The sequence below is a fragment of the Chaetomium strumarium genome (assembly GCF_033439665.1).
Source record: "Chaetomium strumarium strain CBS 333.67 chromosome Unknown B0T15scaffold_1, whole genome shotgun sequence".
NCBI lineage: Eukaryota > Fungi > Ascomycota > Sordariomycetes > Sordariales > Chaetomiaceae > Chaetomium > Chaetomium strumarium.
This window is the reverse complement of record NW_026944429.1, coordinates 5676303-5699077: the sequence shown is the minus strand read 5'-3', so window position 1 is coordinate 5699077 and position 22775 is coordinate 5676303. Positions and strand designations below refer to the sequence as shown.

Sequence of the window (22775 nt, the reverse complement as noted above, 5' to 3'; positions counted from 1 at the left end):
GTCAGGCCCAGCGAACTGCCGCTCCCCGGATGCCGAATTTCCCTCCAATCCCCCCAAGCGGGAACCCCGTTGGTCCCCACTGCTCTCCCCTGAACGGGTTCCGCTCCCCCACACATTGACACGGAATGGAACCCAATCATCAGGGGCACCAGATTTGGCACCGGTTCCGACTCCGCAGCACGTTCCGGCCGGGAGTTTAAAATGGCGCCAGCTTCCCACACCGTCGTCACTTGTTGTGTTGATGAGCTTATGCGTGGTCCTACGTGTTCGGCCAAAACGTTGAGTGCGTGTGCTGCAAGATGGCCAAGGTGTTCACCGCAGAGGAAGGTGAGGGCCCTCCACCCCAATTGCGGTGTGTCGACACCGGATTAGGTATGACACGGTTAGTTGACACCATTTCTACTTACCCAGTCGCGAAACACACTTCCGCAGAGAGCTGCTGGGTAGTGCTGCACGGCAATGTCTACGACGTGACCGAGTTTCTCCCCGAGCACCCGGGCGGGTCCAAGATCATCCTGCAGCTGGCCGGACGGGATGCCACCGCCGAGTACGACCCGATCCACCCCCCGGGCACCCTCGAGGAGAACCTCAAACCGGAGGCGAAGCTGGGCGTGGTGGACCCGGAGAGTCTGAAGAAGCTCCAACGGCAGGCGGCGCAGGGCAGAGAGGCAGAGGAACACAAAGCCCCGCCTCCGCCGCTGCACACGCTCCTCAACCTCGACGAGATCGAAGCGGCCGCCAAGACGCAAATCTCCAAAAAGTGCTGGGCGTACTACTTCTCCGCGGCCGACGACCTGCAGAGCAAGTACCTCAACAACACGGCCTACCGCAACATCCTCCTTCGCCCGCGCGTCTTCGTCGACGTGACACGCGCCAACACGGCCACCACGCTGCTGGGCCACAAGGTCGCCACGCCGCTGTACGTGTCGCCCGCGGCCATGGCGCGCCTGGCCCACCCGGACGGCGAGGCCGGCATCGCGCGCGGCATCTCGCGCTTCGGCGCGATGCAGATCGTCTCGCACAACGCGTCCATGACGCCCGAGCAGATCGTGGCCGACGCCGCGCCGGGCCAGGTGTTTGGCTGGCAGCTGTACGTGCAGACCAGCCGGGCCAAGAGCGAGGCGATGCTGGCGCGCATCGGCCGGCTGCGCGACCACTACAAGTTTGTCGTGCTGACGCTGGACGCGCCCGTGCCGAGCAAGCGCGAGCACGACGAGAAGGCCGGCATCGAGGCGCAGCTGGTCGTCGAGTCGAGCAAGAGCGGTGAGGAAGAGGAGGGGAAGAAGAAGAAGGAGGCGGCGAAACAAGCCGGAGGAGGAGGTGGTGGTGGTGGTGGAAGGCCGGATTCGAGTTCCGGCGTCGGCCAGCAGCTGTTCTGGGGCACGGCCGCCGATCTGACCTGGGATACCACGCTCCCCTGGCTGGCCAAGCACACTGATCTGCCGATTGTCCTGAAGGGGATCCAGACGCACGAGGATGCCTACTTGGCGGCGCAGTACGCGCGCAAGAACCCGGGCTCCATCAAGGCCGTGATCTTGTCGAATCACGGCGGCCGGTCGTTGGATACAGCTCCCCCGGCGGTGCACACCCTGCTGGAAATTAGGAAATATTGCCCGGAGGTTTTTGATATCATCGAAGTGTGGGTGGATGGAGGGATCAGGCGGGGAACAGACATCGTCAAGGCGCTGTGTCTGGGCGCGAAGGCGGTCGGTGTAGGGCGAGCAGCTCTCTGGGGGTTGGGCGCTGGTGGCTGGAAGGGGGTCGACAGAACCTTTGAGAGTGAGTGTTCTTCCCTCAGCTTTCTAGTTCATGTCCCACGGTTGCTGACCCATGTCCTTTTTTTGTCCAGTTCTGCAAGGAGAGATTGAGACGTGTTTGAAGATGATGGGCGTAACAGACATCTCGGAATTGGGGCCACGCTTCGTGAGTACCCATCCCTCCGTCCCGCTCATGTATAACGTTATACTTGTCCGGCAGGCCTAACACCGCCGACTACAGATTAACACCCGTGTTGTGGAGCGGGATATTTTCGATGGCGGCGCTGGGTTGGACAAGGCGGGCCTGTGGACTTCGCCCCGGGCCAAGCTGTGAGGCGATCGGACTGTCGATACTCGAGTAAGTCTGCTGGTGGTTTGGACGACCCCGTTATGGAGTTCACGACGGGAAAGTTCTCCGCCATGTGATTTGGCGTGGGTTAGTTGTAATGCGCATGAGCTATACCGAATTTCGGAAACCCGTCCTCGTGGTGTTGTAGCGTGTGAGTTTCATGGGGCATTTGAAGCCCTGGTTTACATAATACGAAAGGAAAGTTTCGAGTTATCTCTCCGGGTCCATACGTACCAAGTCAGACCCAAGGTGCGTCCCCTGTGATTACCTAGCAATTCGAGCCGGGTTTGCGATAGTTAACGTTATGGCACGATCTGTGCATCCGGACACTTCCACCCTCCTCAACCGATGCAACCGTTGCAGCACCGGAACTGTTCACGGAGATTTAGACCCTAAAACGGACGGCAACTATCTGGGAGCGCCTCCCGGAGTATCGCAACGAACTGATGATTTGGTCCTTTCAGAATCTACTAGATTACTACAGCGAACGGGGTACGGAGGTGGTAGTGTACCTAGAGGTTCAAGTTGTTTCCTGGGTGCAACACCTCGTAAGGTCTTTTGCCGTTGATTGGCTTGTTGGTTTTGATTTGCAAACTATCGACATGCAGGCCGCTAGCCAGTCGGAGCGACCGAGTGGAAAAGCGTTCACCAACAGTCTTTGGGAGCAAATAGTGTAATCTCAATATGTGGTTGGTGCTCCATTGATGTCGGTCAACGTCCGTCCTTAATCTCCTGACAACCTTTCTGAGATGCGACTTTCCTCCCTTTTGCAGCATCGTCTCTTCTATGCCGTTGCGGAATACGGATACCATCGCTTGAGGGTTACCCCTTGCCTTATACTCGTATGTAGACCCTGAATGGCGGGGCACTGGCAGGCATTGAAACCACGGATGTCGTTGGTTGTCTGAGTCTGGATCAAATCTCCGAGCGGCTCCAGTCTGAACTCATCAACCATGCAATGCAGTCCGCTCCAAATCAGCAGGCCCTGCTTTGATGAGCCTCGTTGTTGAGCTGTCCGTGGGGAATAAATTATCTAGGTAATCTTCGGGCAAATATCGACATATCCTCTGTCTTGCATTGGTCGTTCTAGATTGATATTGGCTGACGGTCTTCTGGCGATGCAGTTCAAGACTCACAAGTTGGCTTTTCCAGGTTGTGTTGTGGGACCCTTTTTACCTTATGTGGTGTAAGTACACAGTACACAAGATGCGCTCTTGACTTGCAGCCCCTCCGGAGTACAGTAACATGAACCAAGAACTCCATTCGCTGCTGTTCTCTGACGTTTGGTTCACCTGCTGTTTGGGAAACATACTGACGAGGAATTCCTTGCAAATCTCAAAATTTTCATGTGCTTCATCTCGACCTTCAGGGAAGCCGAGGAGTCGATGTTCATCCGGGGCGCCTGCCCTGCATAGAGCGGGGTAGAGTATCAAATGATACTCTTGGCATCGTCCCTTTAAGGCAGTCAGGCCCGGCAAGAGCCGTGTGGCCCTGTTTGGCCTACGTATCACAAGTGACGTTCATCCGAGTATTCTGGAACTGAGGAAGGTTGCGATATATTCTCCGAAGAGTTGCTTCTTACGAACGTGACACTGAGAGTCTGAGACAGCAGTACGCCAGTACGAGTTGGCCAGGTCTCGCAGAGATGCAACTGCAGACACGACTTGCGAACAGAGTGCTCATGTGCACACACCGACAAAGACCAGCTTCTGAAACCGGTTTGGCGGCCTTCGATACGCGATCCTATTCCTCGGAACCCGAAGACTGGAAAGCTATTCTACATCCGGCGGGAAGGGAATGGTCAGCAGAGACATCCCCACACCTTGCACTTCCCAAGACGATCAAAGGCGAAAATCACCTCGGTCCATGGGTGAGCGTGATGCTTGTCCTCCGCATTCCCCGCATTCTCTCCCCAGGCCCATCATTCCCCGTGAAGCCAAGATTTGGCGGCATCGAGATGCCAAGCGGTCTAGGAAGCACTTGGATTCTTTACGGGATCTGACCTATGTATACTCGTGCAGCTGCGAAGCCAAAACGAAGGGCCCGAAGCGTGACACAGTGCGGAACCACACCATGCTTTGTCTTGCGGTGAGGATAGGATGGGACAAGTGAGCTAAGGTACTATGTGTACCGGCCTTGAAACAAACTTGAAGGGAGCTCGGATCTCTTGGCTCAGCGCCTCACATGAGGGTTAGGGGTGTGAACCCTGGGTTGCCTCCTTTTCTGGAGGGGCAGTGACCCGGCGCAACCTGCTCAAAAAGGCTAGCGGGCCGCGCGAGAGGACAGGGCCGAATAAGCCTTGTCAATCCGCTGGGGTTACATACTGTAGAAATTCCTTTGCAACGGGATGGACGGGTGGCAACAAGGTTGCCCGTCTTTCTTGCATTCACGCGGAATTGGCGATCCCTATGTCTACCATGGCTTCCAATCGGCCGCAGGTTCGTGAGTGCGGACCGCCGCAAGCACCCCGACCCTGGACCCGCTTGGCCGAATTGACCCTAGCCGAGAAGTGAACGTCTCTCATCTCGTCTTTCAAATACAAGCGGGCGGCCCGATCTCCTTCTTTCACACTCACCCATGCTCTCCTTCTCTCCCCTGCCGATTTCTTTCCACCCCTTGCGACTGCCGTAGGCCGCCGGATCGACACTGGCTTTGTCGAGACACCTGCTCAAGCGAGAAGAGAAGCGGTATACCATCCGAACCCGAAAGTCCATCGAGACACGCCCATCATGAGCGACGTCGATAAGTCCGCCGTCACCCAGACGGAGAATATCTCGGACAAGCCCAGGAGGCGCGGTTGCCTGGGCCACTGCGCCAGGTTCTGGTGGGCGTATTTGATCGTTCTTGTTATCATCGTCGTCATTGTCGTGCCCGTTGTGTAAGTGAGATCTCGTGCTTAGCTACCGTGTGCCGCAGTCTTGCATATACCCAAGGTACGTATGCATATAGCAGCTACTGACCACCTCTCGAGCCTCCTGGTTGGCGTCCCCAAGATTGCTCAACAGAAGCTCGATGATGCGCAACTCGACCTCGATGGAATCAACATCAGCAACACACAGAGCCAGAACTTGACCATGGCCATAAACAGCACCATCACGACGGACGGCTCCGTCCACGCTACAGTCAAGGGTTTCCAGGGCGTCATGTATCTCGAGGACCTGCAGCCCCACACCCCCTTCGCCAAGTTCGATTTCCCTCAGACCAACAGTGATGCATTCCAGACCGTCAACATCAGTCAGTTTCTCCCGGTCGATGACGTTAAGGCCTTGACCGTCTTCAACACTTGGCTGCTCGCCAATGAGTCGCTCCGTGTGACCGTGCTCGGCGACACCCAAGTCCGTGTCAAGGGCATTTCCCGGGACTACGGTGTCACCTTCAAGAAGATCGTCGACATGCCCGGTATGTAGCACGCCGATGACGGCCCTTTGTTGCAGTTGGACCGGTGAACTGACCTGACGTCAGGCCTCAATGCCTTTGCTGGGACAGTGGTCAACCAGACGTCTGTCTCACTCGACAAGGAAAACAACTTCAACGGCACCGCGTACATCCCCAACCTCTCTCATTTCGACTTCGAGCTTGTAAGTCCACTTGACGAAACCAGAAGAGAAGATGTTTTGGCGGTTTATCTGACAGTATCCAGGGCAACGTCACCTTCCGCAACTACCTGTTTGGCGAGGAAATCGGCACCGTGTACATTGACAACCTTCGCGTCAGGCGCGGAATGAACGTGTACCGAATGCGCGCATCTATTCAGCAAACCCCCGTGATCGAGGCCCTCGGCCGCCCGGAGTACTGCAAAGGTCCCAACAAGGGCATCCTTCCGTTCGTGATCAGCGGCAAGTCGGTCATCAACCACGGCCAGGCACTGCCCTATTTCGCGGATGCCCTGGCTGCTGTGAACCAGAGCATCCCCATCAACATTGGTGCTGGCATCAAGAGCTCTCTTGGAATCGACGTCCCTTGCAGCATCGTCGAACGCCGCAGGTAAAAGCCCCTGGGCAAACATTTCCTGTTTTAATCATCTTCTTGTTTTACTTTCTTTATTACATTTCGCCGGGCTCTAAGTGCACGGTCGGGAGATACCATTCCATTATGATGACGATGGGGGATACCATGAGCTGTTGTCTATTACTTGGGGATTCAGTTGACGGGCAGCCAAAAGCCCGACTTGGCCTGTAAATAGGGGTCGGAGGAAACCGCTGACTGCCAGGAGCGGGCACTCGGGCACGGAAGTCTGTTATGTGACAGTGGGCGGTGGCAGCGCTTCCATCAGCACCTAAACTGGTGATGTAATGTCAGTTAATGAATAACACACGGTGGTAGTTTATGCGCAACTACCCAATGCCAGCTTGAGGTGTTTGTGAAACACCAAGCTAGCAAGGTCCCGCTCCGAAGTCTCAGCATAGTGACATCAGAATACCTTCCCAGAGTGAAACAGTAAGACAAGAATCACAACCCGTGGAGTTTGAGATTTGACCAGAGGGCTGGGCTCTCTTGGAGCGTAATGTGTACGTCATTATCATTTCAGGCTTCAAGTTTGGGTATCACAAACTCTGCTCCTTTTTTGCTATCAGCTATATTTTTTACAACACGCCACGGCATTCTCTCCATGCCTCACCAGGTAAACAACATCCTCTCACGTATCGAACCTCCCCTTCCTTTTCCCACCCGCCACACCAGGCGTTCCGGGTCTACTCCTAGCCGCCGACCCAGTCCCCCCCGCTACACCGCCCGCAGAGACAAACTCAACCGGCTCTCCCTTCCCTCTCTCCCTCTCCCTCGCCCCTCTCTCCTGCGCCTTCCTAAGCGGGCCCTTGTACGCCCACGCAGGAAAGCCCATCGGATCCCACACCTCGGCGCTCAGCACCGTGGCATATTGCTCCAACGCTCTTTTCCTCCCTCCCCGCGTTGCGTCATCAGCTCCCTCAGCATCACCACCACTACTACCATCAACCGAACCATCAGCTTCTTCAAACTCAGTCCCAATCCCGACAAACCCCAAAAGCTTATCCATCAGCGCCGGATTCCGCATCCCCGCCGACGCGGCAAGCCTTTCGTTGAAATGCACCCCCTTGGTGCGCTTCAGCCGGAGGAAGGTGTCGAACTTGGCCGTGAGGGCCTCCAGCGCCGGCGGCGGCGTGCCGGGTGGCGAAGGGGGGATGTCCATGTTCGGAACCGAGGGGAGGGTGAGGTCCCGCAGGAGGGTGCGGGTTGCGGTGTACGGGGATCGTGGTGGTTCTGGTGCGGAGGAGGAGGAGGAAGAAGGGTTGTTCAGGGGCTGGGATAAGGTGGCGTCCTCCGAGAGGAAGGCGAGGTCGACTTCAACTTGTGCCTCTGCCTCTGATGGTCGGGAGGGGCCTAGGGCTGGGCCGAGGATGGGCCGCGGGTCGATGACTGTTGAAGATCCGGACTGATTTGGTCCTGTAGATGTGGCTTGTGCCGGGTGTTCTCCTGCGGGGGCTGAGCTGAGTGCTGGTTCTGTGACGCCAGTTAGTAATAGTGGTTTCGGCTTGGCATGGTTGTGAGAATTTACCGTCCGAATTCTGAATTTGGGATTCAGAAGGTTGGATTGTAGTTTCTATGACCTGCGACCACATGTTATTACATGCTCTCCAATGAGTGGCAAAACGTTCACTTGCCGGAGTTGCTGCAGATGGAGCTTGAACCTCCTCATCCTCGTCGTCGCTGTCGTACTGCACCAGACCCATGATTCCTTGTCGTGTCAAAAATACCTGCGAGAAACGACGTTCTTCTTCACCTGCAAAATACGACCAAAATCGGAGAGATTAGTTTGTTGATCGAAGAGGGTATCACGTGCGCATGGAAATCGAGGCTGTACAATACAAGTACACAGGACTCAGGAGCTTGTTGCAGGAAACATTTATGCCTTAGGCAGGCGGGCCCATGTGGGTCTTCGGTGCCAGTCAGGCCGCCTGTCGCACTGCGAAGGCAGCACTTGGACGCGAAGCTCCATTGAGCTGCCGCCCGCAATCCAACTGCAAGCTTCCCTCCCACCTTATTAACGGCCAACGACCACCCTGGCGACATCTCGACGGCGAAACCTGCGCTACACTAGCGGAACCCACGAACACAAGATACGGCAATTTGAGTTGGAATCCCTTGTTAGCGCTTCTCTTTGCGCACCCCGCCCACCATCATGGACCATCGCCCGCAAGCTTGGGGCCGTGTACGTCAAACCATCTCTCCCAAGTGGCTCGCAAGCCGCAAAGGCGATACTAACCCAGCACAGCCGAGAGACGACGTCTATGGCGCCTACGATGCCAGCTATCTCCAGACCACCGGTCCCAAGACGGCCACACAAGCGCCCGTCGTAACCGGCACCTCAGTCATCGCTGTCAAGTTCAAAGACGGCGTCGTCATGGCCGCCGACAATCTGGGTTCGTTTGCTCCTCACAACCTCAACATTTTCTTCAACTTTCCGTCGTCCAAAAAGACTAACCGACCCTTCCCCTCCATTGCATGCAACCAGCCTCCTACGGCTCGCTAGCACGCTTCACCGACGTCAAGCGACTGCGTCCCTTCCTGGGGACGTCGGTCGTCGGCTTCGGCGGCGACGTGTCCGACATGCAGTTCCTCGACCGGCACCTGAGCGAGCTGGCCATCGACGAGGCCTACGAGCACGAGACGACGGCCAGCATGTCCGGCCCGGCGCCTGCCGGCCAGCTCAACGCCGCCAACCTGCACAAATACCTGTCCAAGCTGATGTACCGGCGGCGCAGTGACTTCGATCCCCTGTGGAACCAGATCCTGGTGGCCGGCTTCGACTCGGACGCGAAGCCGTTCCTCGCGTCGGTCGACCTGCGCGGCACGGCCTTCACGTCGCCCTCGCTGGCGACCGGGTTCGGCGCGATGCTGGCGCAGCCCATCATGCGGAAGTATGCGGCCACCGAGGAGGACGCGGCGCGGCTGAGCCGGGAGGAGGCGGTCAACGTCGTCAAGGAGTGCATGAAGGTGCTGTTCTACCGAGATGCGCGCTCGCTGGACCGGTACAGCATTGCGGTGGTGACCAAGGACGGCGTGGAGCTGAGCGAGGACGAGCAACTGGAGAAGCAGAGCTGGGCGTTTGCCGAGCGGATCCGCGGGTATGGCACGCAGACTGTATAGAAAGGGGGAGGGGTCAGGTAGAGAGGTTTGATGCTAGGCCGCGGGAGGTGGGCCTTTCTCTCCAGAGTTCTGAAATACACCTAGACTTCGCTCTGGCTTCTAGGACATGTCTAAAATATTCCCGCCGCGCGGATAGAGGGACATTGGGACTGATGGCTACGGCGGAGAGAATAGCCCTCTGTATGAGTCATCACCTTGATGAGCTGCTTCTGATTGTCCATGCAACAAGTATATTGCCTACGGCGAGTGGCTTTGCTGGTCATTATGTTCCTGATAGTAGGCTCCATCGCTGACCAACCAGCCTGGCAACCGTGTCCTCCTGAACCCGATCCTCCGCGGCGTTATCGGCCCTTCCGCCGACGCCGGCGTTCCACTGACCCTCTTGTGTCGAGTAATTCCTAACCAGCGGATAGATTGTAAGATAGCCAATAAACCTCTAGTACAATGGATAAAAATGGCCAGGTTCATTGTCCAAGACAGGAAAGACTGCGACCCGGGTGCTCGGACGACCTTAATCACCCCACACAGACCGTTGTGTTGATGCTTCACTCCACGGTCACCGACTTGGCAAGGTTGCGGGGGAAGTCGACGTTGAGACCCTCCATCACAGCGAGCCAGTAGGCAATCAGCTGCAGAGGGATGACGTTCAGGATGCCCTGCAGGACATCCACCGTCTTGGGGATCTCGATCTTCTCAGCCTGGTTGGCACTGAACTCCTCATCGCCCGGGTTGCAAATCACAATAGGCTTCCCGCCACGGGCAACAACTGCGAATCTTTGGTCAGCGAGTAATCAATGGAGTCGGACATTCTGCGGAACAAACCTTGTTGGTAGGCGTTCAGGCTCTTCTTGAAGAGGTCATCACGCGTCAGGATCATGATGATGGGAAGGTTCTCGTCCACCAACGCGAGCACGCCGTGCTTGAGCTCACCGCTCATGACAGCCTCGCAGTGCAGGTAGCTGATTTCCTTGATCTTCAGGGCACCCTCCAGCGCTGTGCTGTACTGGCTGCCGCGGCCGAGCAGGAGCAGGCTTTTCTGGTTCTTGAACGTCTTCTCGCACAGCTGCTTGATCTTCTGATCCTGCTCCAGGACCGACTTGATCTGGTCGCTGATCTTGCTAAGACCTTCCATGATCTCCTCGCGCCGCTTCTGCTTGGATGCCCGGTCCTCGCTGAGCGACAGGGCGAACATGACCATGGCGATGAACTGCGAGGTGTATGCCTTGGTCGAAGCAACGCCGATCTCGGGGCCAGCGTTTACGTGCACACCACAGTGCGTCAGCAGTGAGATGCTCGAGCCAACCACGTTCACGATGCCAACGGTCAGGGCTCCCCGCTCCAGGCAGTACCTCAGGGCCATCAGCGAGTCGGCCGTCTCGCCGGACTGCGACACGAAGACGCAAGTGTCGTCCCGGAACACCGGCGCCTGACGATCTAGGAAGTCGGAGGCCAGCTCCACGGCGATGGGAATCTCGGTCAGCTCTTCAAAGACGCCGCGGACAGCCATGCAGCTGTGGTACGAGGTACCGCAGGCGATGAAGATGATGCGGCGGCACCGACGGATGGTGCTGATGTAGTTCCGGAGACCACCCAGCGTCACCGTCCTGTTGGCGATGTCGAGACGGCCGCGCATCGTGTTGACGACGGATTCGGGTTGCTCGAAAATTTCCTTCTGCATAAAGTGATCGAACTTGCCCTTCATGATCTCCTGCAGCTCGAGCTCGAGCGTCTGAATCGTCCGCACATTGCTGCTGCCGTCGGCCTTCTTCAGGCGGTGGATGTTGAGCGAGCCCTCATGAATGTGGGCGATATCGTCGTCCTCGAGGTACATGACCTTCTTGGTGTGCTCCACGATGGCGGAGGGGTCCGAAGATAAGAAGAACTCGGTGGGCATGGGCAGGCCATCGTCTGTCATGAAAGCGCGCGACTGCGAGCGGTGGAGGAGGGACTTGTCGGGAGCACCCAACAAGCCGTTGGGGGAGAGAAGACCGCTAGACCCGGTCGTCTTCTTCAGGGCCACATTCTGTGACGCTGTCTCGGCCGGCAGCGGGCTGTTCTCGTCGGCATATTCAACATCGACGAAGTCGACCTTCATGCGCTTCTGTGTCTTGACGCCGATGACCAGCGGAGAACCTTTGCGGGCAGCAATCACCTCGTGGGGGTAGTGCACGCTCTTGATCAGCAGACCGTAGGCGCCCTCAAGCTCGCTGATCACGGCCTTGGCCAGGTCGGTGAAGCCCACATTCGGATGCTGGTCGTAGAGGTACTTGGCCAGCTTGGCGATGCACTCGGTATCGGTCTCCGTCTCGAATCGGAAGCCCTTGCTCTCAAGCAGCGTCTTCAGCTCCTTGTAGTTGGTGATGATACCATTGTGGACGACGGTAAACTCCCAGCTGGGATCAGACCTGGACAGATAGCCTTGTTAGCGTTGCCACAAACAAGGGGCCTTCCGTCATCTGCCATGCTCAGCATTTTCTGACTTACCTGTGGGGGTGGCAGTTGATACGGGACGGGGGACCGTGAGTAGCCCAGCGGGTGTGGGCAATGCCGCAATGTGAATCGAAGACCTTGGTCAGGTCGAGCTCGGACTCGTCGACGAGCGCCTTCAGCTTCGCGACCTTGCCAACCTCCTTGAAGGCAAACACCTCCCTCTTCTTGTCGCCATCGACGGCAAGACCAGCAGAGTCGTAGCCGCGGTACTCGAGACGGGAGAGACCTAATTTTAACGGGACGGCGTACGTCAGCAACTTGGAGCTTCTAAAGTGGGTTGCGCCAATCTGCCGGTTTTTTCACATATGAAACAGGGCGGGGCCGGAATTCGTCCTTGCAGCGCCCAACAGCTCTGCGTTCGGCTGCTGGTGTCGACGTACCGTTGATGAGTGTGTCGATGATGAACTTCCGGTCCTTTTCCACCAGGTAGTTGATGTAACCGAAAATGCCACTACATGATAATCCTCTTGTCAGCAGACTGTCGTCTCCCAGGCGCCCGTCCCGCTTGTTGTTCTGTCTCGCAAAGTAAGGAGTTAAGGTGGGGTTGGGGAATTTGGGAAGGCCGTCCGTACCACATCTTGAAGAACCAACCAGCGAACGAGCGAACAAGGGGGAACGAAAGGCTTCGCGAATCGAGGACACGGGAGTCTGAGGGTATCACAGAGGCTGCTGTTGTAAGGCCCGAAGTGTCAGAGGGCGACGAAGATTGAGAACGGCAGAGAATGGGATGGATGGGCAGGAATGGGCTGCTGTGGTTGCTGGGGCGCTCGACTTTATGGCCGATTCTGGAGGGGGAGTGGAATGCTGCAGGTAGGGCGTTAGCTATGTGGGTCCTTTAGCGACCAGACATGACAAGGGTCAGCTCGGGACCAGCGACCTCAAAGTCGTCATTGCCCACCAAGGAGGGTTTCCAGGTATGAAAGAACAACTATAGTCTTTCTCAAGGAGAGAGATGGTGATGGTTTTTGATCTGTTAGACATTGTCATTTTGCCTCCATTTACGGCCTGGTTGGAGCCTTGTATACACACTCCCGCACGTCAGTTCTCATCTTAGGTCTCTAGGAGGTGAGTCTTGGCTTGTTCACCGCATGAGCCCGCAAGTTGGACCCCTCTACTCCTCAATTGATCTCTCGACTGAGTGATTTTGTATTCATAAGTTGGCAGATCCCTAGAGAACTGTACAAATGAAGTGCTTGCCGTGGTGTGTCTCCCAGCTAATGGTATATCTCGCACCTAATCCGACAGGCCTCATTCCATTGCGCCGTTTTTGGCGTATCTTGAACCGAGCCCCGCTCCTCCAAAGTAGGTTGTTATCACTGCAGGGAGTACTCTGCGTACTCTCCAACCTTTGACGAGTATTCTGCCTTCAAGTTGTCGACACAGCATGTGCACGTTTGGCATTGCTGGCAGCATGCAGCGAGAGCGACGATTCCCATTGGCGGCGTCTCGGCACGCCAGCACAGGCCGATCTGTATTCTGGTCCAAACTTGGCCCCTCGACTATCACGTAGTACCTCAAAATGGCTTCACCGCCACCTAGCCATTTCTCATCACCGGTCATTGTTGGTGAGTTCGCACAGCGCCCTTGGCAACCACCGCAGTGGAGAGCTTCCATTCGTATCATTCTAAGTGGACGTAATCTACATCTTCTCCCTTTGTCGACCTGCATTCTTCCGATCCGAAGGTAGCACGAAGGAAACCTTCTCCTGTCTACCAAGGCGCATTTCCGTATGGTAGAGTATCATCGCCTTAGCCTCACCTGTCACAACGCGGCTGCCGCTCGTGTTGTTGACTGGGAACACCCGAGCACAAAGGACGCAATGCGACCCCATTCACAGCGGAGATCGCAGTCAGCCGCGCCTGTGTGCCAGCAACTCGCGCCTCGCCAGATCTCAGGGGACTGATAAGTGAGAGCCCACTTTTTGAGGCTGTGAAGCTCCCGGAGAAAGGGGTTGCTTTGCCTTGGCACCTATTCTTAGAAATATTTCCGGGCGCCCCACGAGGTCAATGCCGAAAACAATGTTCAACACGAGGCTCAAGGAATTTGATAAAGCCAAGTTTGTCGTTGCCATGGATCATCAACAATCTGGCATCGCCATCCAATAGCTTCGCCAATAGATTGACCATCGGCACATCGTAACTTAGTCGCGAAAACCTGGGAGCAATTGCGCCAGGCCGGAACTCCATTGCAGCTGCGTACAATCCGAGCAGATGCCGATTCCGTCATCTCCAAGTGCGAGGTCTTCAGGATCGTCCATGCAGGTAAAACCGCACTATCAGCCCTATCTGAGCGCCCTTCCCGAGCCCGCACAGCCTCAGCACCGCGACCATTGGACAGCAGTATGGCAGTTCCAAAGAGATCCATTGATAGGTCAAATTCCGAAAAGGATTCTATCACTCTCTCCTACCCAGAAATCAGCTGTGAACATCGCCGCGACCAGGCACAAGCCACATTTCCAGAGGAGGAATACACGGCTCGCCAGCCATCGACATCTATTCGCTTGGTGGCCGATACTGCCAAGTACCTTACTGTTACACAATTACGGGTATCGCTGGCGCTGGCAAAGTGTACCCATGATGGCATTGGATCTGAGTTTGCCTCCATGAAGAACCTCTATCCGCATGTCCACAATGACACCTTTTACAATTTCTGGTACTCCAGCTTACCCTCCAGCTTCTTCGCCTCGACCAGCTTCCGCACAGCCTTGTTGAAGTCATCTTGATTGATCGCGTCTCTGTCTGCCTTGATGGCAAACAAGCCCCTAAAACATCGCGTGTCAGTAGAGGAAGACAGTTACAGCGTGGATCTTGGATAGACTCACGCCTCTGTTACCACGTTCCGCAAGTCGGCACCATTTAGCCCATCGCTCATCTTGACCACACTCTCAAAGTCGATCTCGCCCTCCTTGGCCACGCTAGCCGCGTGGATCTTGAGAATCTCCAGCCGCCCAACCTCGTTCGGGAGGGGGATCTCGATCTTACGGTCTAGCCGGCCGGCACGGAGCAGCGCCGGGTCCAGCGTGTCGGGCCGGTTGGTGGCCATAATGATCTTGGTCTTGCCGAGGTAATCGAAGCCATCGAGCTGGTTGAGCAACTCCATGAGCGTACGCTGGATTTCGCGGTCGGCACTTGTTCCTTCGCTGAACCGCCGCCCGCCGATGGCGTCGATCTCGTCCATGAAGATGATGCACGGCTCGTGTTCCTTGGCGTAGCCGAACATCTCGCGGATGAGGCGTGCGGATTCGCCGATGTACTTGTCCACGATGGCTGAGGAGACGACTAAGGAAGGGGATCGGATGTTAGCGAGCTATGGTACTCGTCCCAAAGCACGCGGGGCCACACACCCTTGAGGAAATTTGTCTCCAAGCTGCTGGCTACGGCGCGAGCGAGCAGCGTCTTGCCCGTGCCGGGCGGGCCGTAGAGGAGCACGCCCTTAGGCGGCTTGATGCCGACTCGCAAGAACAGCTCAGGGTTCTTGAGGGGCAGTTCGATCACCTCTCTTAGCTCGCGAATCTGGTCGTTGAGCCCGCCGATACCGGCGAAGCTGACCTGGCCCGGGTCCTCGAGCGACATGTTGTAGACGAGCGGATCGACCTCGCGGGGCAGCATGCGCATAATGGTGAGTGTTGTCATGTCGAGCGCCACGCGCGTCCCCTGCTTCAGCTTGGTCTTGTCCACCTTGGACCGGCAGCCCACGACGTACCGCGGCCCTGAGGAGGCCTTGACGATAACTGAAACGTTGAGAAAGTATGTCAGCAAATGTCGGGACGATCTCAAGGACGGAATCGGAGTAGGAGCGACGCACATCTCTCATCGTCCAACTGCTTCAGCACTTCGCCGATAATCTGACCGACGCTTTGTAACGCCTTGATGTTCTCCTCTGTCTGGTCAAACTCCTTCTGCATCTCCTTGATTTCTAGCCGAAGGTTCTTGAGCTTCGTTTCCCATTCCCGCGACTCGATCAGCTTCTGCTTGAACGCGGCAAGGGCCTGCTCGCGCTCTGAATCTGATGACATGGTGGCGACCGATTGCGATTCTACCGTCTATTTCGTGACCGATGCAGTCGAGACTCGTTTTGCGCAGTATTCGTCCACTAATGTGATGACTAGGGGTGTCGTCGCTGCTGTGTCGTATTAGATGGGAGCCGTCGCCGAGTGTTGTCGCCGAGTGTGTCGCCGTGCTGAGTTTAGGTTGTTGCTAGCAATGCAAGACGATCGAGCTTACCCAAGCTTCTGTTGCCTTGCCGCTGTGGGTCCTCCGGCTTGCGCTGCGAAGCGTTAACTGCAAACCCTAACCCTTTTCGCGCCTGAAATTACGGCCGCAGCTTCTACTTCAACTCCGGAGTCTGTTTATAGTTTAAACAGCCTGAGGTGATGCACATGAGGGTCTTCTAGACTTCTGATTAATGCTCTAATTCTGAGTGCCAATAATGGTCAGACAGTTAGGCTGCGCTGTTACGTTTTCCTCGGGCGGTTCGGGATGTGGACGAGCGAAGAGGACGAGTCGCAAAATCTTGCCTTTCGCACGCCTGCAATTGATAACTCAGCAAGCGCCGGCCCAACGCTCACCCGGAGTTTTGCCGGCCCGAAACCCATTCGCGTTCCCGGAGTGGGGCCGCCTCCGTTACGAATGCAAACGACATCGGCGACGGAGTTGAGTACCCTCAGCACGCGCCCCGTGCATTCGCGATGGCGGTGCAAATTTTGGCGTCAGAATTGCGTCCTTGGTTCAAAGACGCGAACTAACTACGTCCGACCTTCGAGGCTCGGTGCTAGCCTGGCTCGCTCATACCGTCGTAGGTTAGTAATAATAGTAGCTTTCCTAAGTACATCTAGAATTTCCTCTATGCTTTATATAGCTAGATAAGAGTTTTTAATAGTAATAATAAGCTTGTTAATATCTTAATAGGGGTTTAGCATCTAGAGACGGATAGTTATATCTAGTATAAAAATAGTAGCCGATATAGTAGTATAGTTAGAAGGTGAAGGAGAAGGTATTTAGGTTAGGGAAGGAAGGAGAAGCCAAGAAATTAGAGGAAGGGGGCCTGAGATGGATTAAATAGCCATTAGGAGCCGGGCGGTTGATGTGCCCTGTCTCAAGGTGTTGGAGATTGGAAGTGGGTTTTTCCGAAGCTGGCCGCATCGCCCTGGTAGTAAGGGCGTCGTTAGGCTGGGCGAGGGCAAGGTCGTCGTGGCTAAGTCTGCACCTGGAGGAGATGGAGGCCAACCGACGCGCCAAGCTGAGTCTGGACGTGCTGGCGCCGGCCGAGAGGGTGCGCTCGAGCTCGATCCGCGCCACGGGCAGCGACGCCTTCTTCGCGAAGCAGGACGACGAGGGCGCCAGTGCCCGTGCTGGTGTTACCCTGATGCAGGCTTTTAGGACTACTACTAGTAGTACTAGTAGAAAGGCTGCCGGAGAGCGGGGAGAGGCGCTTGGCCGCCAGCAGCAGGAGCAGCAGCAGCAGCAGCAGCAGCAACCTAAGCTGGATTGAAGGGGGATTATTTTTCGAGAGAGAGGTTAAAGCACACCTGAGAAAAAGCATCGATGGCACCTAAGTAGATACAGTTCCGATTTACTCCTGAACCTAGACAAAATGCTTTTTAGATCTGCGTCATGCTCCTGCTGCGTGACGATGAGCATCAGTACTTAGGTGCTTAACCGGAGATTGGAGGCATCTTAGTTCGACCGAGAGGCATATACCTACTAGTACCTGACCTTAACAGTTTTGTACAGATTGTTAAGAGCTTGAGCCAGCTTAATAACTGTTCTGGGCAAGGTCTCGTGAGCCCGACACTTACAAAATCGCCGCTCACGCCTCCTGCACTGGTCGCATGGCCCAGGGAAAGAGTATTTCTGAACGTGGCGCCTCCTGTGAGCTCAGCCCAGGAGATCTGTAAGACCGGACTTATTGCAATCTCCGGACTTCCAAGAATCCAAGATCATATTTTCGGCAGAGCTCGTTCCACACCTGACTCATCACGGCCATCCAACCGACTAGTTCAGAGTACTGGAAATGCGGCAGCCTACCTTGGCGTTTTTATAGCAAGAACTGGTGGCTGGTGTTGAGAGGTAGAACAAGCTGACCGCCAAGCGGGGCTTATTAACTGTGGGTTATAGGTTCAACTGTAGTAGTCTCCCACCCCATCGTCACGCAACGATTGACCGACCTTCGAAACGGGACGCGTAACAGGTAAGCAGTCCTGCCTCGTGAACAACCACAACTGGCGGTAACCAGCTTGAGATTGAGAGACTTGGCTACTTGGCGATGGGTGGGAGTATGGTCCGGAGTTTAGGAACCTTCACACCGCATGCCGCAGCAAGAACTGGGATATATATTGAGGCCGGCTTCGCCATCGTGAAGGAATAGATAAGAAACGAGAGCATCACCGCTGTCTTCTTCTTCTTCTTCTTCTTAAGCACCCTCGCCTGGCACTTAAATTCATCCATCTAACGAACCGCCACGCCATTATGCATTCTTCCACCTTGCTCGTCGCCGCCCTCTCCCTTCTTACCTCCCCCTCCTTTGCTCAACTGGGCATCAACTGCCGCGGGTCTTCGAACTGCGCATTCGTATCGAATCAGAGAACTGCGCTAGACCTCGCGAACGTCATCGTCGACCGCATCGACGTCAATCGCTGGTACAACAACGGCGAGCACGTGGCCTGCTCTGCCGAGGGCATCTGTGCCTTCCTGCAGAACACGGGCGGCTGGCAGGGTGCCAGGATCCGGGAGCTCGCTCCTTATATTCCTCGACATGGGTAACGAACACCCCATCCCCGTCCCATCCTACCATATGGAATGATTCCCTGTGTGTGGATGCATCATGGCAAAACTGACTTGCGTTGCTTATTACGTGCCCAGCTGCCAAGTTTGCGGTAGCGTCCCAACGGACTATCCCCGCACCAACAACGTTGAGAATGGTCAGCTCACCTTCAACTATGTGAGCAATCCGCAATGCGGGCCAAGTTCGGGCGAGAGTGTTAGGTTGTGTTAGGTTATGTTACAGCACGGCGGTGGCGGGACTCTTCGAGGGCGGTTCTTGGCGTTGATGGGAGAAACGTTGCGGGGTTCAAATCTCCCGCTGTTTCGCGGAAGCTGGATGGCGGGAGTTGGGGGATAGGGGACGGGATGGGTTGGTGGTGTGGAAACTTCACAAATTTCTCCTTTTGTATCTGTCTTCCTTGCAGGAAACGCTGTTCAACACAGCCTACGGTATTCAGGATGATATCGATATGCGTTCCCCATATCTCTCATCCCCTTGACCTGGCTGTCTACTCTTACGGTAGATATCCACACTGCTGCCTGCTTCCTTAGGTTAGAGAGGGAGGCTGGGAATCACATCTAAATCGGTACGAAAGCGCTTCTTGGGGACGAAGTCGCCTTGCAGTTTGGTGTTCTCGTCCTTCCGTGGACAAGTCGGCCTTACGGCTAATGCCATCGCGCCATGGGAAAAGTGGTAGTGGTTTTACCCCGCATGCCCAATTGGCAACTCAGCTGCTGCGCCTTGCAATTTGCGAAAGACGCATAGAGTAGGGCCGCAAAACGCGTTTGGTTGGCTAAGAATAAGATCTGTAACGTGTTGGCGGAACGTAGGTCACCAGGCGAATGTTAGAATCACACCATGACGTGGATGAGGAACGGAACTGAGAAACAGAATAGTAAAACTAAGCGGGTACACGTTCTCTCCCGTTTGATCCTCAGATAGCGTTTTTACTACGTGACCTAGGCGCTGCTGAGTTAACAACTTGAACCCCAAAAAAGAAGATAATCACCAGGTACAGATTTACGTTTTCGCCCTCCCTATAATAACGATAGCATTTGGTCTTCGTTGTTGTTCAAAGGGTGCGGTTTCCTATCTTCAAAGCTACTAGTTTCGGACCCTTCTGAGCAGACAGACGACTTTTATGGGCAAACTCCAATTTTGTCCTTTTCCATGTCCCACGGACCGAGAAGGACGATCCAACGAGCTGATAACTCTCAAATGGCCCCAAGCCCAAGTACTCCTCCGCAAACATGCCATCCATGCTAGACCGTAGGTTGGCTCGGTCGTTCAAGTTGCCGACGCCCTGGAACCTGCTCAAAATTTTTGTGTCATATAGGGAGAAGTTAAGATCTGTCCTTGTGCCTCGTTAAGCTGGCTAACAATGCTAATTCTTTGCTCGATGCTCTCCTCTACTCGTGTCCTTACGTCAATTTAGTCAATGGCCGGAGCTATGCTGGCTATCGAAATTGAATTCTCGCACTTAGCCCCTGTCTTAATTCATTTGATGGGTGGGAATTCACCCTACCATATCATATTGGGCCGTGGAACGAAGAGATCCTAGCGTGCTACGCAATGAAGTATTGCTCAGATACCAGGTTTGGTTCCAAATTTCCTTGCTCCATCATAGGGAGATGTTGACAAGGTCAGTATAAGGGATTGAAACCCGTTCGGCGGAATGGTTAGCTTCTGTGTAGAGCGAGGTATTTGCAACCTCAACGATCATTCAAAGTAATCAAACAACCCGAGCCGCCATTGGATTGAATCCTCCAGCCCAGACTTTGGCCCGTAATGCGTCTCAGGAAATAAGGCCTTGATTGTATGCTGTAAAGTCATCTGATAATAGAATAGGTGAGTCAGCTGCCCGGGTTGTTCATGCAGCACTGGCATTTTCAAATTGAATCAGTCAAACACTCTGGATTGATATCACCTTTGAAATGCGATCAGTCTGGCACGAGCCGAGAAGGCCTACAGCTGGCCTAGATATTGTATGGTGGGAAGTGCGAAGAGACCTACGTCGTCAGACGACTACCTTATGGTGAACATTCGAGGAGACGAGACAGTCCCTTGTGAGCGAACTCGATCAGCAGCTAGTATGGCGAGATGTGGGCAGAATCAGATCGTGTCCGTCTCCCATGCGTATAAGATTTGTAAAAAAAAAAAAAATAAAAAAAAATAAAAAAAAAAATAGTAGTTTGGAAGCCTCTCCATTGCTTTTTTACCAGTGCCAGCCCTAGCGAACCTGCAAAACAGTCCCAAATCTAACCTCATGACCCATCTAGCGCGGGAAATCAAAACATAATTCGAGCCCAGCAGATATCATCCAGGATAGACCCGGTCATTGGCCATTCACAACAACCTCAGCAGCCTTCGGCTCCTCGTCGAACTTCACCTTCGGCTTTGCGTCCTGCACCGTCCCTTCCTGCATCTTCAAACCTCCCATTCCAGTCGTCATTCCCGTGAAGGGGCACACGCCAACGGGCGCTGATGGTGCAGCAGCAGCATCGCCCCCATCCTTCTTCTCCCCCCTCTGCGGAGCGGGGCTATCATCACTCGCCCCAGAGATTGATTCCTCGTCATGTGCGAGAACTTTCTTGCCGTGCATAAACCCCTCCCTCTCGACAAGGGCTTCGTAGTCCATACCTTCTGTGTACTCCTCGCCGTCGTGCACATACCATTTCGCGAACAGATCGTTCTGGATCCAGATGACCTTGCCGAGCGCCTTCACAATAGCGATCTTGCGCGCGATGTGCAGGCGAGGGTGCGAGAGGATGGCCTCGCTCAGGATGTCCTGGATGACGGCCAGCGCCGCGCCGATGTGGACATACTCGATGTGCAGGGGATGTGTGCGGCCTATCCCAGTGTGCATCATGCTAGATGTAGCGGTAGGGTTAGTTTTCACCGAGATTCAGGTTGATCGTAGGGTACAGGGAATGGGGTGGCATACCCGACTTTGTCGAGGTACTCCCAGAACTCCATCTGAGATGGGTCGGAGCATAGCTTCTTAAGGTATGCTCTGAGGAATTGCTTGCGGTGGAGGATCTGCGGGCTCATCTCGTCCGGCTCCTCGTCCATGGGGCCTTCGAAGGAAGTACTCCTGGTTGTGAACGCCCGGGCAGTGATATCATACTGGAGAAGTTTCCGGTAGACAATGTTGACTACTGCCGGGATCAACGCCTGAATGTATTTAGAGCCTGATCTTAGGGCATCAATGTCACCTGTGGTGCAGTGTTAGCTAAGTTGCAGTTATGCTTCCGTCGCTGCGGATGGTCAGTTGAATAATAGTGTACCAGAACCGAAGTCGAGAAATGAATGCAGGTATTGAATCCGGGCCTCAAGGTTGGTGTACAACGACTTGCGGTCGATATGTTGCATCGGCCGAGATCTTGCTGTCGACATTGTGAGCGCGTTGGTGGGTCCTCTTGCAGTGAAGCACTTGATGGCTCGAGGTGAGCCGAGTTAGACAGTTGTTGAGTGAGCCACCAAAAATCAAGTTGAACAAGTTGAAAGTGAAACCGGGTACTTAGATATGAGCAACCTCTTACTTGACATGAGTGAGACTAGATGTTCCAAGACGAAGAAGCTGTTGGTTTTTGAAGGCCATTGAGACGAAAACGGCCTCCAGGCCACTCAGCCTACAAATCGCGATGGTGGTGTGAGCGTGAGACAATGAAGCTGTGGTGGTCTGATGATCGAACCACATTCGATCCTAACATTCCCCGAGAAGCTGATTGGCTGAATTCGAGATGTTTTACCATATCGGGAAATTGAGGGGACTCCGCTCGCTCGCTTCGCAAAGTCTTGGTTTTCGAAGAAAACTACCAGGGAGCCGAGCCTAACTCATTCTGCCTTGGAGTTCAGGCCATTACTATAGCGCCTACCTCCCTATGGGTATAGGCTAACTTTCTCGGACTAGTAACCCCGGCCAACAATGGGCCGACTATCGTCCTAGTGACGGCAGCGACGCCGAGCACAGCAAGGATGATGGTGGTGTCCGGCCGCAGCGGCGGAAGCGCCGTAGAGTGAGCGCTACGGCTCTTGACGATCGGCGCAACGGTCTCGCAGCGGCAGACGCGGGCGTCCTGCAGCGACTCCCTATCGCGAGAGTCGGCGGGATCGTCCCACCGCCCGAAGCGCCTGCGGGAGCGTAGCATTCCTAATCAAGCGTCATCGTCACGACGGTTCACCTTGGAGAGGGAGAGGGAGACGGACAGCGCCCCGGTCGCGAAGTTTGAAGAATGGCCCCTTGCAAACGCGGTCCTCAAACGCGTTACAATGGACGGTTCGCCGCCTAC

The 22775-nt window shown here is 55.1% G+C and overlaps 9 protein-coding genes across 9 annotated transcripts; 5 read left to right on the top strand and 4 right to left on the bottom strand.

Annotated features, from left to right (window-relative positions):
• Nucleotides 1-299: 299 nt before the first annotated feature.
• B0T15DRAFT_548362 (cytochrome b5-like protein) lies at nucleotides 300-2399 on the top strand (the record flags this gene model as incomplete). The annotated part of the gene is made up of 5 exons (XM_062870196.1): nucleotides 300-327; nucleotides 412-1263; nucleotides 1321-1779; nucleotides 1850-1923; nucleotides 1999-2399. 5 exons carry the CDS (start codon nucleotides 300-302, stop codon nucleotides 2089-2091), a joined length of 1506 nt encoding a protein of 501 aa, XP_062726892.1. The 3' UTR covers nucleotides 2092-2399.
• Nucleotides 2400-4450: 2051 nt separating this feature from the next.
• B0T15DRAFT_520434 (uncharacterized protein) lies at nucleotides 4451-6516 on the top strand. Its single transcript, XM_062868504.1, has 4 exons — nucleotides 4451-4984; nucleotides 5078-5505; nucleotides 5569-5684; nucleotides 5747-6516. Exons 1-4 carry the CDS (start codon nucleotides 4836-4838, stop codon nucleotides 6092-6094), a joined length of 1041 nt encoding a protein of 346 aa, XP_062726891.1. The 5' UTR covers nucleotides 4451-4835; the 3' UTR covers nucleotides 6095-6516.
• A 73-nt stretch (nucleotides 6517-6589) lies between these two features.
• On the bottom strand, nucleotides 6590-8014 carry B0T15DRAFT_571544 (uncharacterized protein). The gene is made up of 2 exons (XM_062870863.1): nucleotides 7640-8014; nucleotides 6590-7584 (listed from the first exon to the last, which is right to left on the bottom strand). The coding sequence occupies exons 1-2, from the start codon at nucleotides 7812-7814 to the stop codon at nucleotides 6743-6745; spliced, it is 1017 nt and encodes a 338-aa protein (XP_062726890.1). The 5' UTR covers nucleotides 7815-8014; the 3' UTR covers nucleotides 6590-6742.
• Nucleotides 8015-9442, top strand: B0T15DRAFT_520429 (nucleophile aminohydrolase). Its single transcript, XM_062868503.1, has 3 exons — nucleotides 8015-8293; nucleotides 8357-8504; nucleotides 8597-9442. Exons 1-3 carry the CDS (start codon nucleotides 8264-8266, stop codon nucleotides 9229-9231), a joined length of 813 nt encoding a protein of 270 aa, XP_062726889.1. The 5' UTR covers nucleotides 8015-8263; the 3' UTR covers nucleotides 9232-9442.
• Nucleotides 9443-12676, bottom strand: B0T15DRAFT_520427 (uncharacterized protein). The gene is made up of 5 exons (XM_062868502.1): nucleotides 12294-12676; nucleotides 12102-12172; nucleotides 11716-11947; nucleotides 10054-11636; nucleotides 9443-9997 (listed from the first exon to the last, which is right to left on the bottom strand). The coding sequence occupies exons 1-5, from the start codon at nucleotides 12296-12298 to the stop codon at nucleotides 9777-9779; spliced, it is 2112 nt and encodes a 703-aa protein (XP_062726888.1). The 5' UTR covers nucleotides 12299-12676; the 3' UTR covers nucleotides 9443-9776.
• A 1668-nt stretch (nucleotides 12677-14344) lies between these two features.
• Nucleotides 14345-15933, bottom strand: B0T15DRAFT_61505 (P-loop containing nucleoside triphosphate hydrolase protein). The gene is made up of 4 exons (XM_062871131.1): nucleotides 15526-15933; nucleotides 15065-15451; nucleotides 14543-14999; nucleotides 14345-14482 (listed from the first exon to the last, which is right to left on the bottom strand). Exons 1-4 carry the CDS (start codon nucleotides 15734-15736, stop codon nucleotides 14362-14364), a joined length of 1176 nt encoding a protein of 391 aa, XP_062726887.1. The 5' UTR covers nucleotides 15737-15933; the 3' UTR covers nucleotides 14345-14361.
• A 756-nt stretch (nucleotides 15934-16689) lies between these two features.
• On the top strand, nucleotides 16690-17293 carry B0T15DRAFT_61485 (uncharacterized protein). The gene has a single exon (XM_062871130.1). The coding sequence runs from the start codon at nucleotides 16804-16806 to the stop codon at nucleotides 17209-17211; it is 408 nt and encodes a 135-aa protein (XP_062726886.1). The 5' UTR covers nucleotides 16690-16803; the 3' UTR covers nucleotides 17212-17293.
• Nucleotides 17294-17710: 417 nt separating this feature from the next.
• Nucleotides 17711-19139, top strand: B0T15DRAFT_520420 (killer toxin). Its single transcript, XM_062868501.1, has 2 exons — nucleotides 17711-18478; nucleotides 18582-19139. Exons 1-2 carry the CDS (start codon nucleotides 18189-18191, stop codon nucleotides 18712-18714), a joined length of 423 nt encoding a protein of 140 aa, XP_062726885.1. The 5' UTR covers nucleotides 17711-18188; the 3' UTR covers nucleotides 18715-19139.
• Nucleotides 19140-20818: 1679 nt separating this feature from the next.
• B0T15DRAFT_385468 (Protoglobin-domain-containing protein) lies at nucleotides 20819-21879 on the bottom strand (the record flags this gene model as incomplete). Its single annotated transcript, XM_062864280.1, has 3 exons — nucleotides 20819-21353; nucleotides 21428-21698; nucleotides 21771-21879. The coding sequence occupies 3 exons, from the start codon at nucleotides 21877-21879 to the stop codon at nucleotides 20819-20821; spliced, it is 915 nt and encodes a 304-aa protein (XP_062726884.1).
• Between the last annotated feature and the right edge of the window lie 896 nt (nucleotides 21880-22775).

What these genes read in the sequence shown, in the direction of transcription:
- B0T15DRAFT_61485 (XM_062871130.1), top strand. Translation starts at nt 16,804, where the DNA reads ATGTGCCCTGTCTCAAGGTGTTGGAGATTGGAAGTGGGTTTTTCCGAA.
- B0T15DRAFT_520427 (XM_062868502.1), bottom strand. An exon ending in ATCAACTGCCACCCCCACAG is followed by an intron (nt 11,637 to 11,715) that starts GTAAGTCAGAAA and finishes CTATCTGTCCAG; the next exon opens with GTCTGATCCCAGCTGGGAGT. An exon ending in CCTGAACGCCTACCAACAAG is followed by an intron (nt 9,998 to 10,053) that starts GTTTGTTCCGCA and finishes AAAGATTCGCAG; the next exon opens with TTGTTGCCCGTGGCGGGAAG.
- B0T15DRAFT_61505 (XM_062871131.1), bottom strand. Translation starts at nt 15,736, where the DNA reads ATGTCATCAGATTCAGAGCGCGAGCAGGCCCTTGCCGCGTTCAAGCAG. An exon ending in GCAGTTGGACGATGAGAGAT is followed by an intron (nt 15,452 to 15,525) that starts GTGCGTCGCTCC and finishes TCAACGTTTCAG; the next exon opens with TTATCGTCAAGGCCTCCTCA. An exon ending in CGGAACGTGGTAACAGAGGC is followed by an intron (nt 14,483 to 14,542) that starts GTGAGTCTATCC and finishes GCGATGTTTTAG; the next exon opens with GGGCTTGTTTGCCATCAAGG.
- B0T15DRAFT_520429 (XM_062868503.1), top strand. Translation starts at nt 8,264, where the DNA reads ATGGACCATCGCCCGCAAGCTTGGGGCCGT. An exon ending in GCCCGCAAGCTTGGGGCCGT is followed by an intron (nt 8,294 to 8,356) that starts GTACGTCAAACC and finishes AACCCAGCACAG; the next exon opens with CCGAGAGACGACGTCTATGG. An exon ending in CATGGCCGCCGACAATCTGG is followed by an intron (nt 8,505 to 8,596) that starts GTTCGTTTGCTC and finishes GCATGCAACCAG; the next exon opens with CCTCCTACGGCTCGCTAGCA.
- B0T15DRAFT_520420 (XM_062868501.1), top strand. Translation starts at nt 18,189, where the DNA reads ATGCATTCTTCCACCTTGCTCGTCGCCGCCCTCTCCCTTCTTACCTCC. An exon ending in CCTTATATTCCTCGACATGG is followed by an intron (nt 18,479 to 18,581) that starts GTAACGAACACC and finishes TTACGTGCCCAG; the next exon opens with CTGCCAAGTTTGCGGTAGCG.
- B0T15DRAFT_520434 (XM_062868504.1), top strand. Translation starts at nt 4,836, where the DNA reads ATGAGCGACGTCGATAAGTCCGCCGTCACCCAGACGGAGAATATCTCG. An exon ending in GTCATTGTCGTGCCCGTTGT is followed by an intron (nt 4,985 to 5,077) that starts GTAAGTGAGATC and finishes CCACCTCTCGAG; the next exon opens with CCTCCTGGTTGGCGTCCCCA. An exon ending in CTCATTTCGACTTCGAGCTT is followed by an intron (nt 5,685 to 5,746) that starts GTAAGTCCACTT and finishes GACAGTATCCAG; the next exon opens with GGCAACGTCACCTTCCGCAA.
- B0T15DRAFT_571544 (XM_062870863.1), bottom strand. Translation starts at nt 7,814, where the DNA reads ATGGGTCTGGTGCAGTACGACAGCGACGACGAGGATGAGGAGGTTCAA. An exon ending in CCAAATTCAGAATTCGGACG is followed by an intron (nt 7,585 to 7,639) that starts GTAAATTCTCAC and finishes CTGGCGTCACAG; the next exon opens with AACCAGCACTCAGCTCAGCC.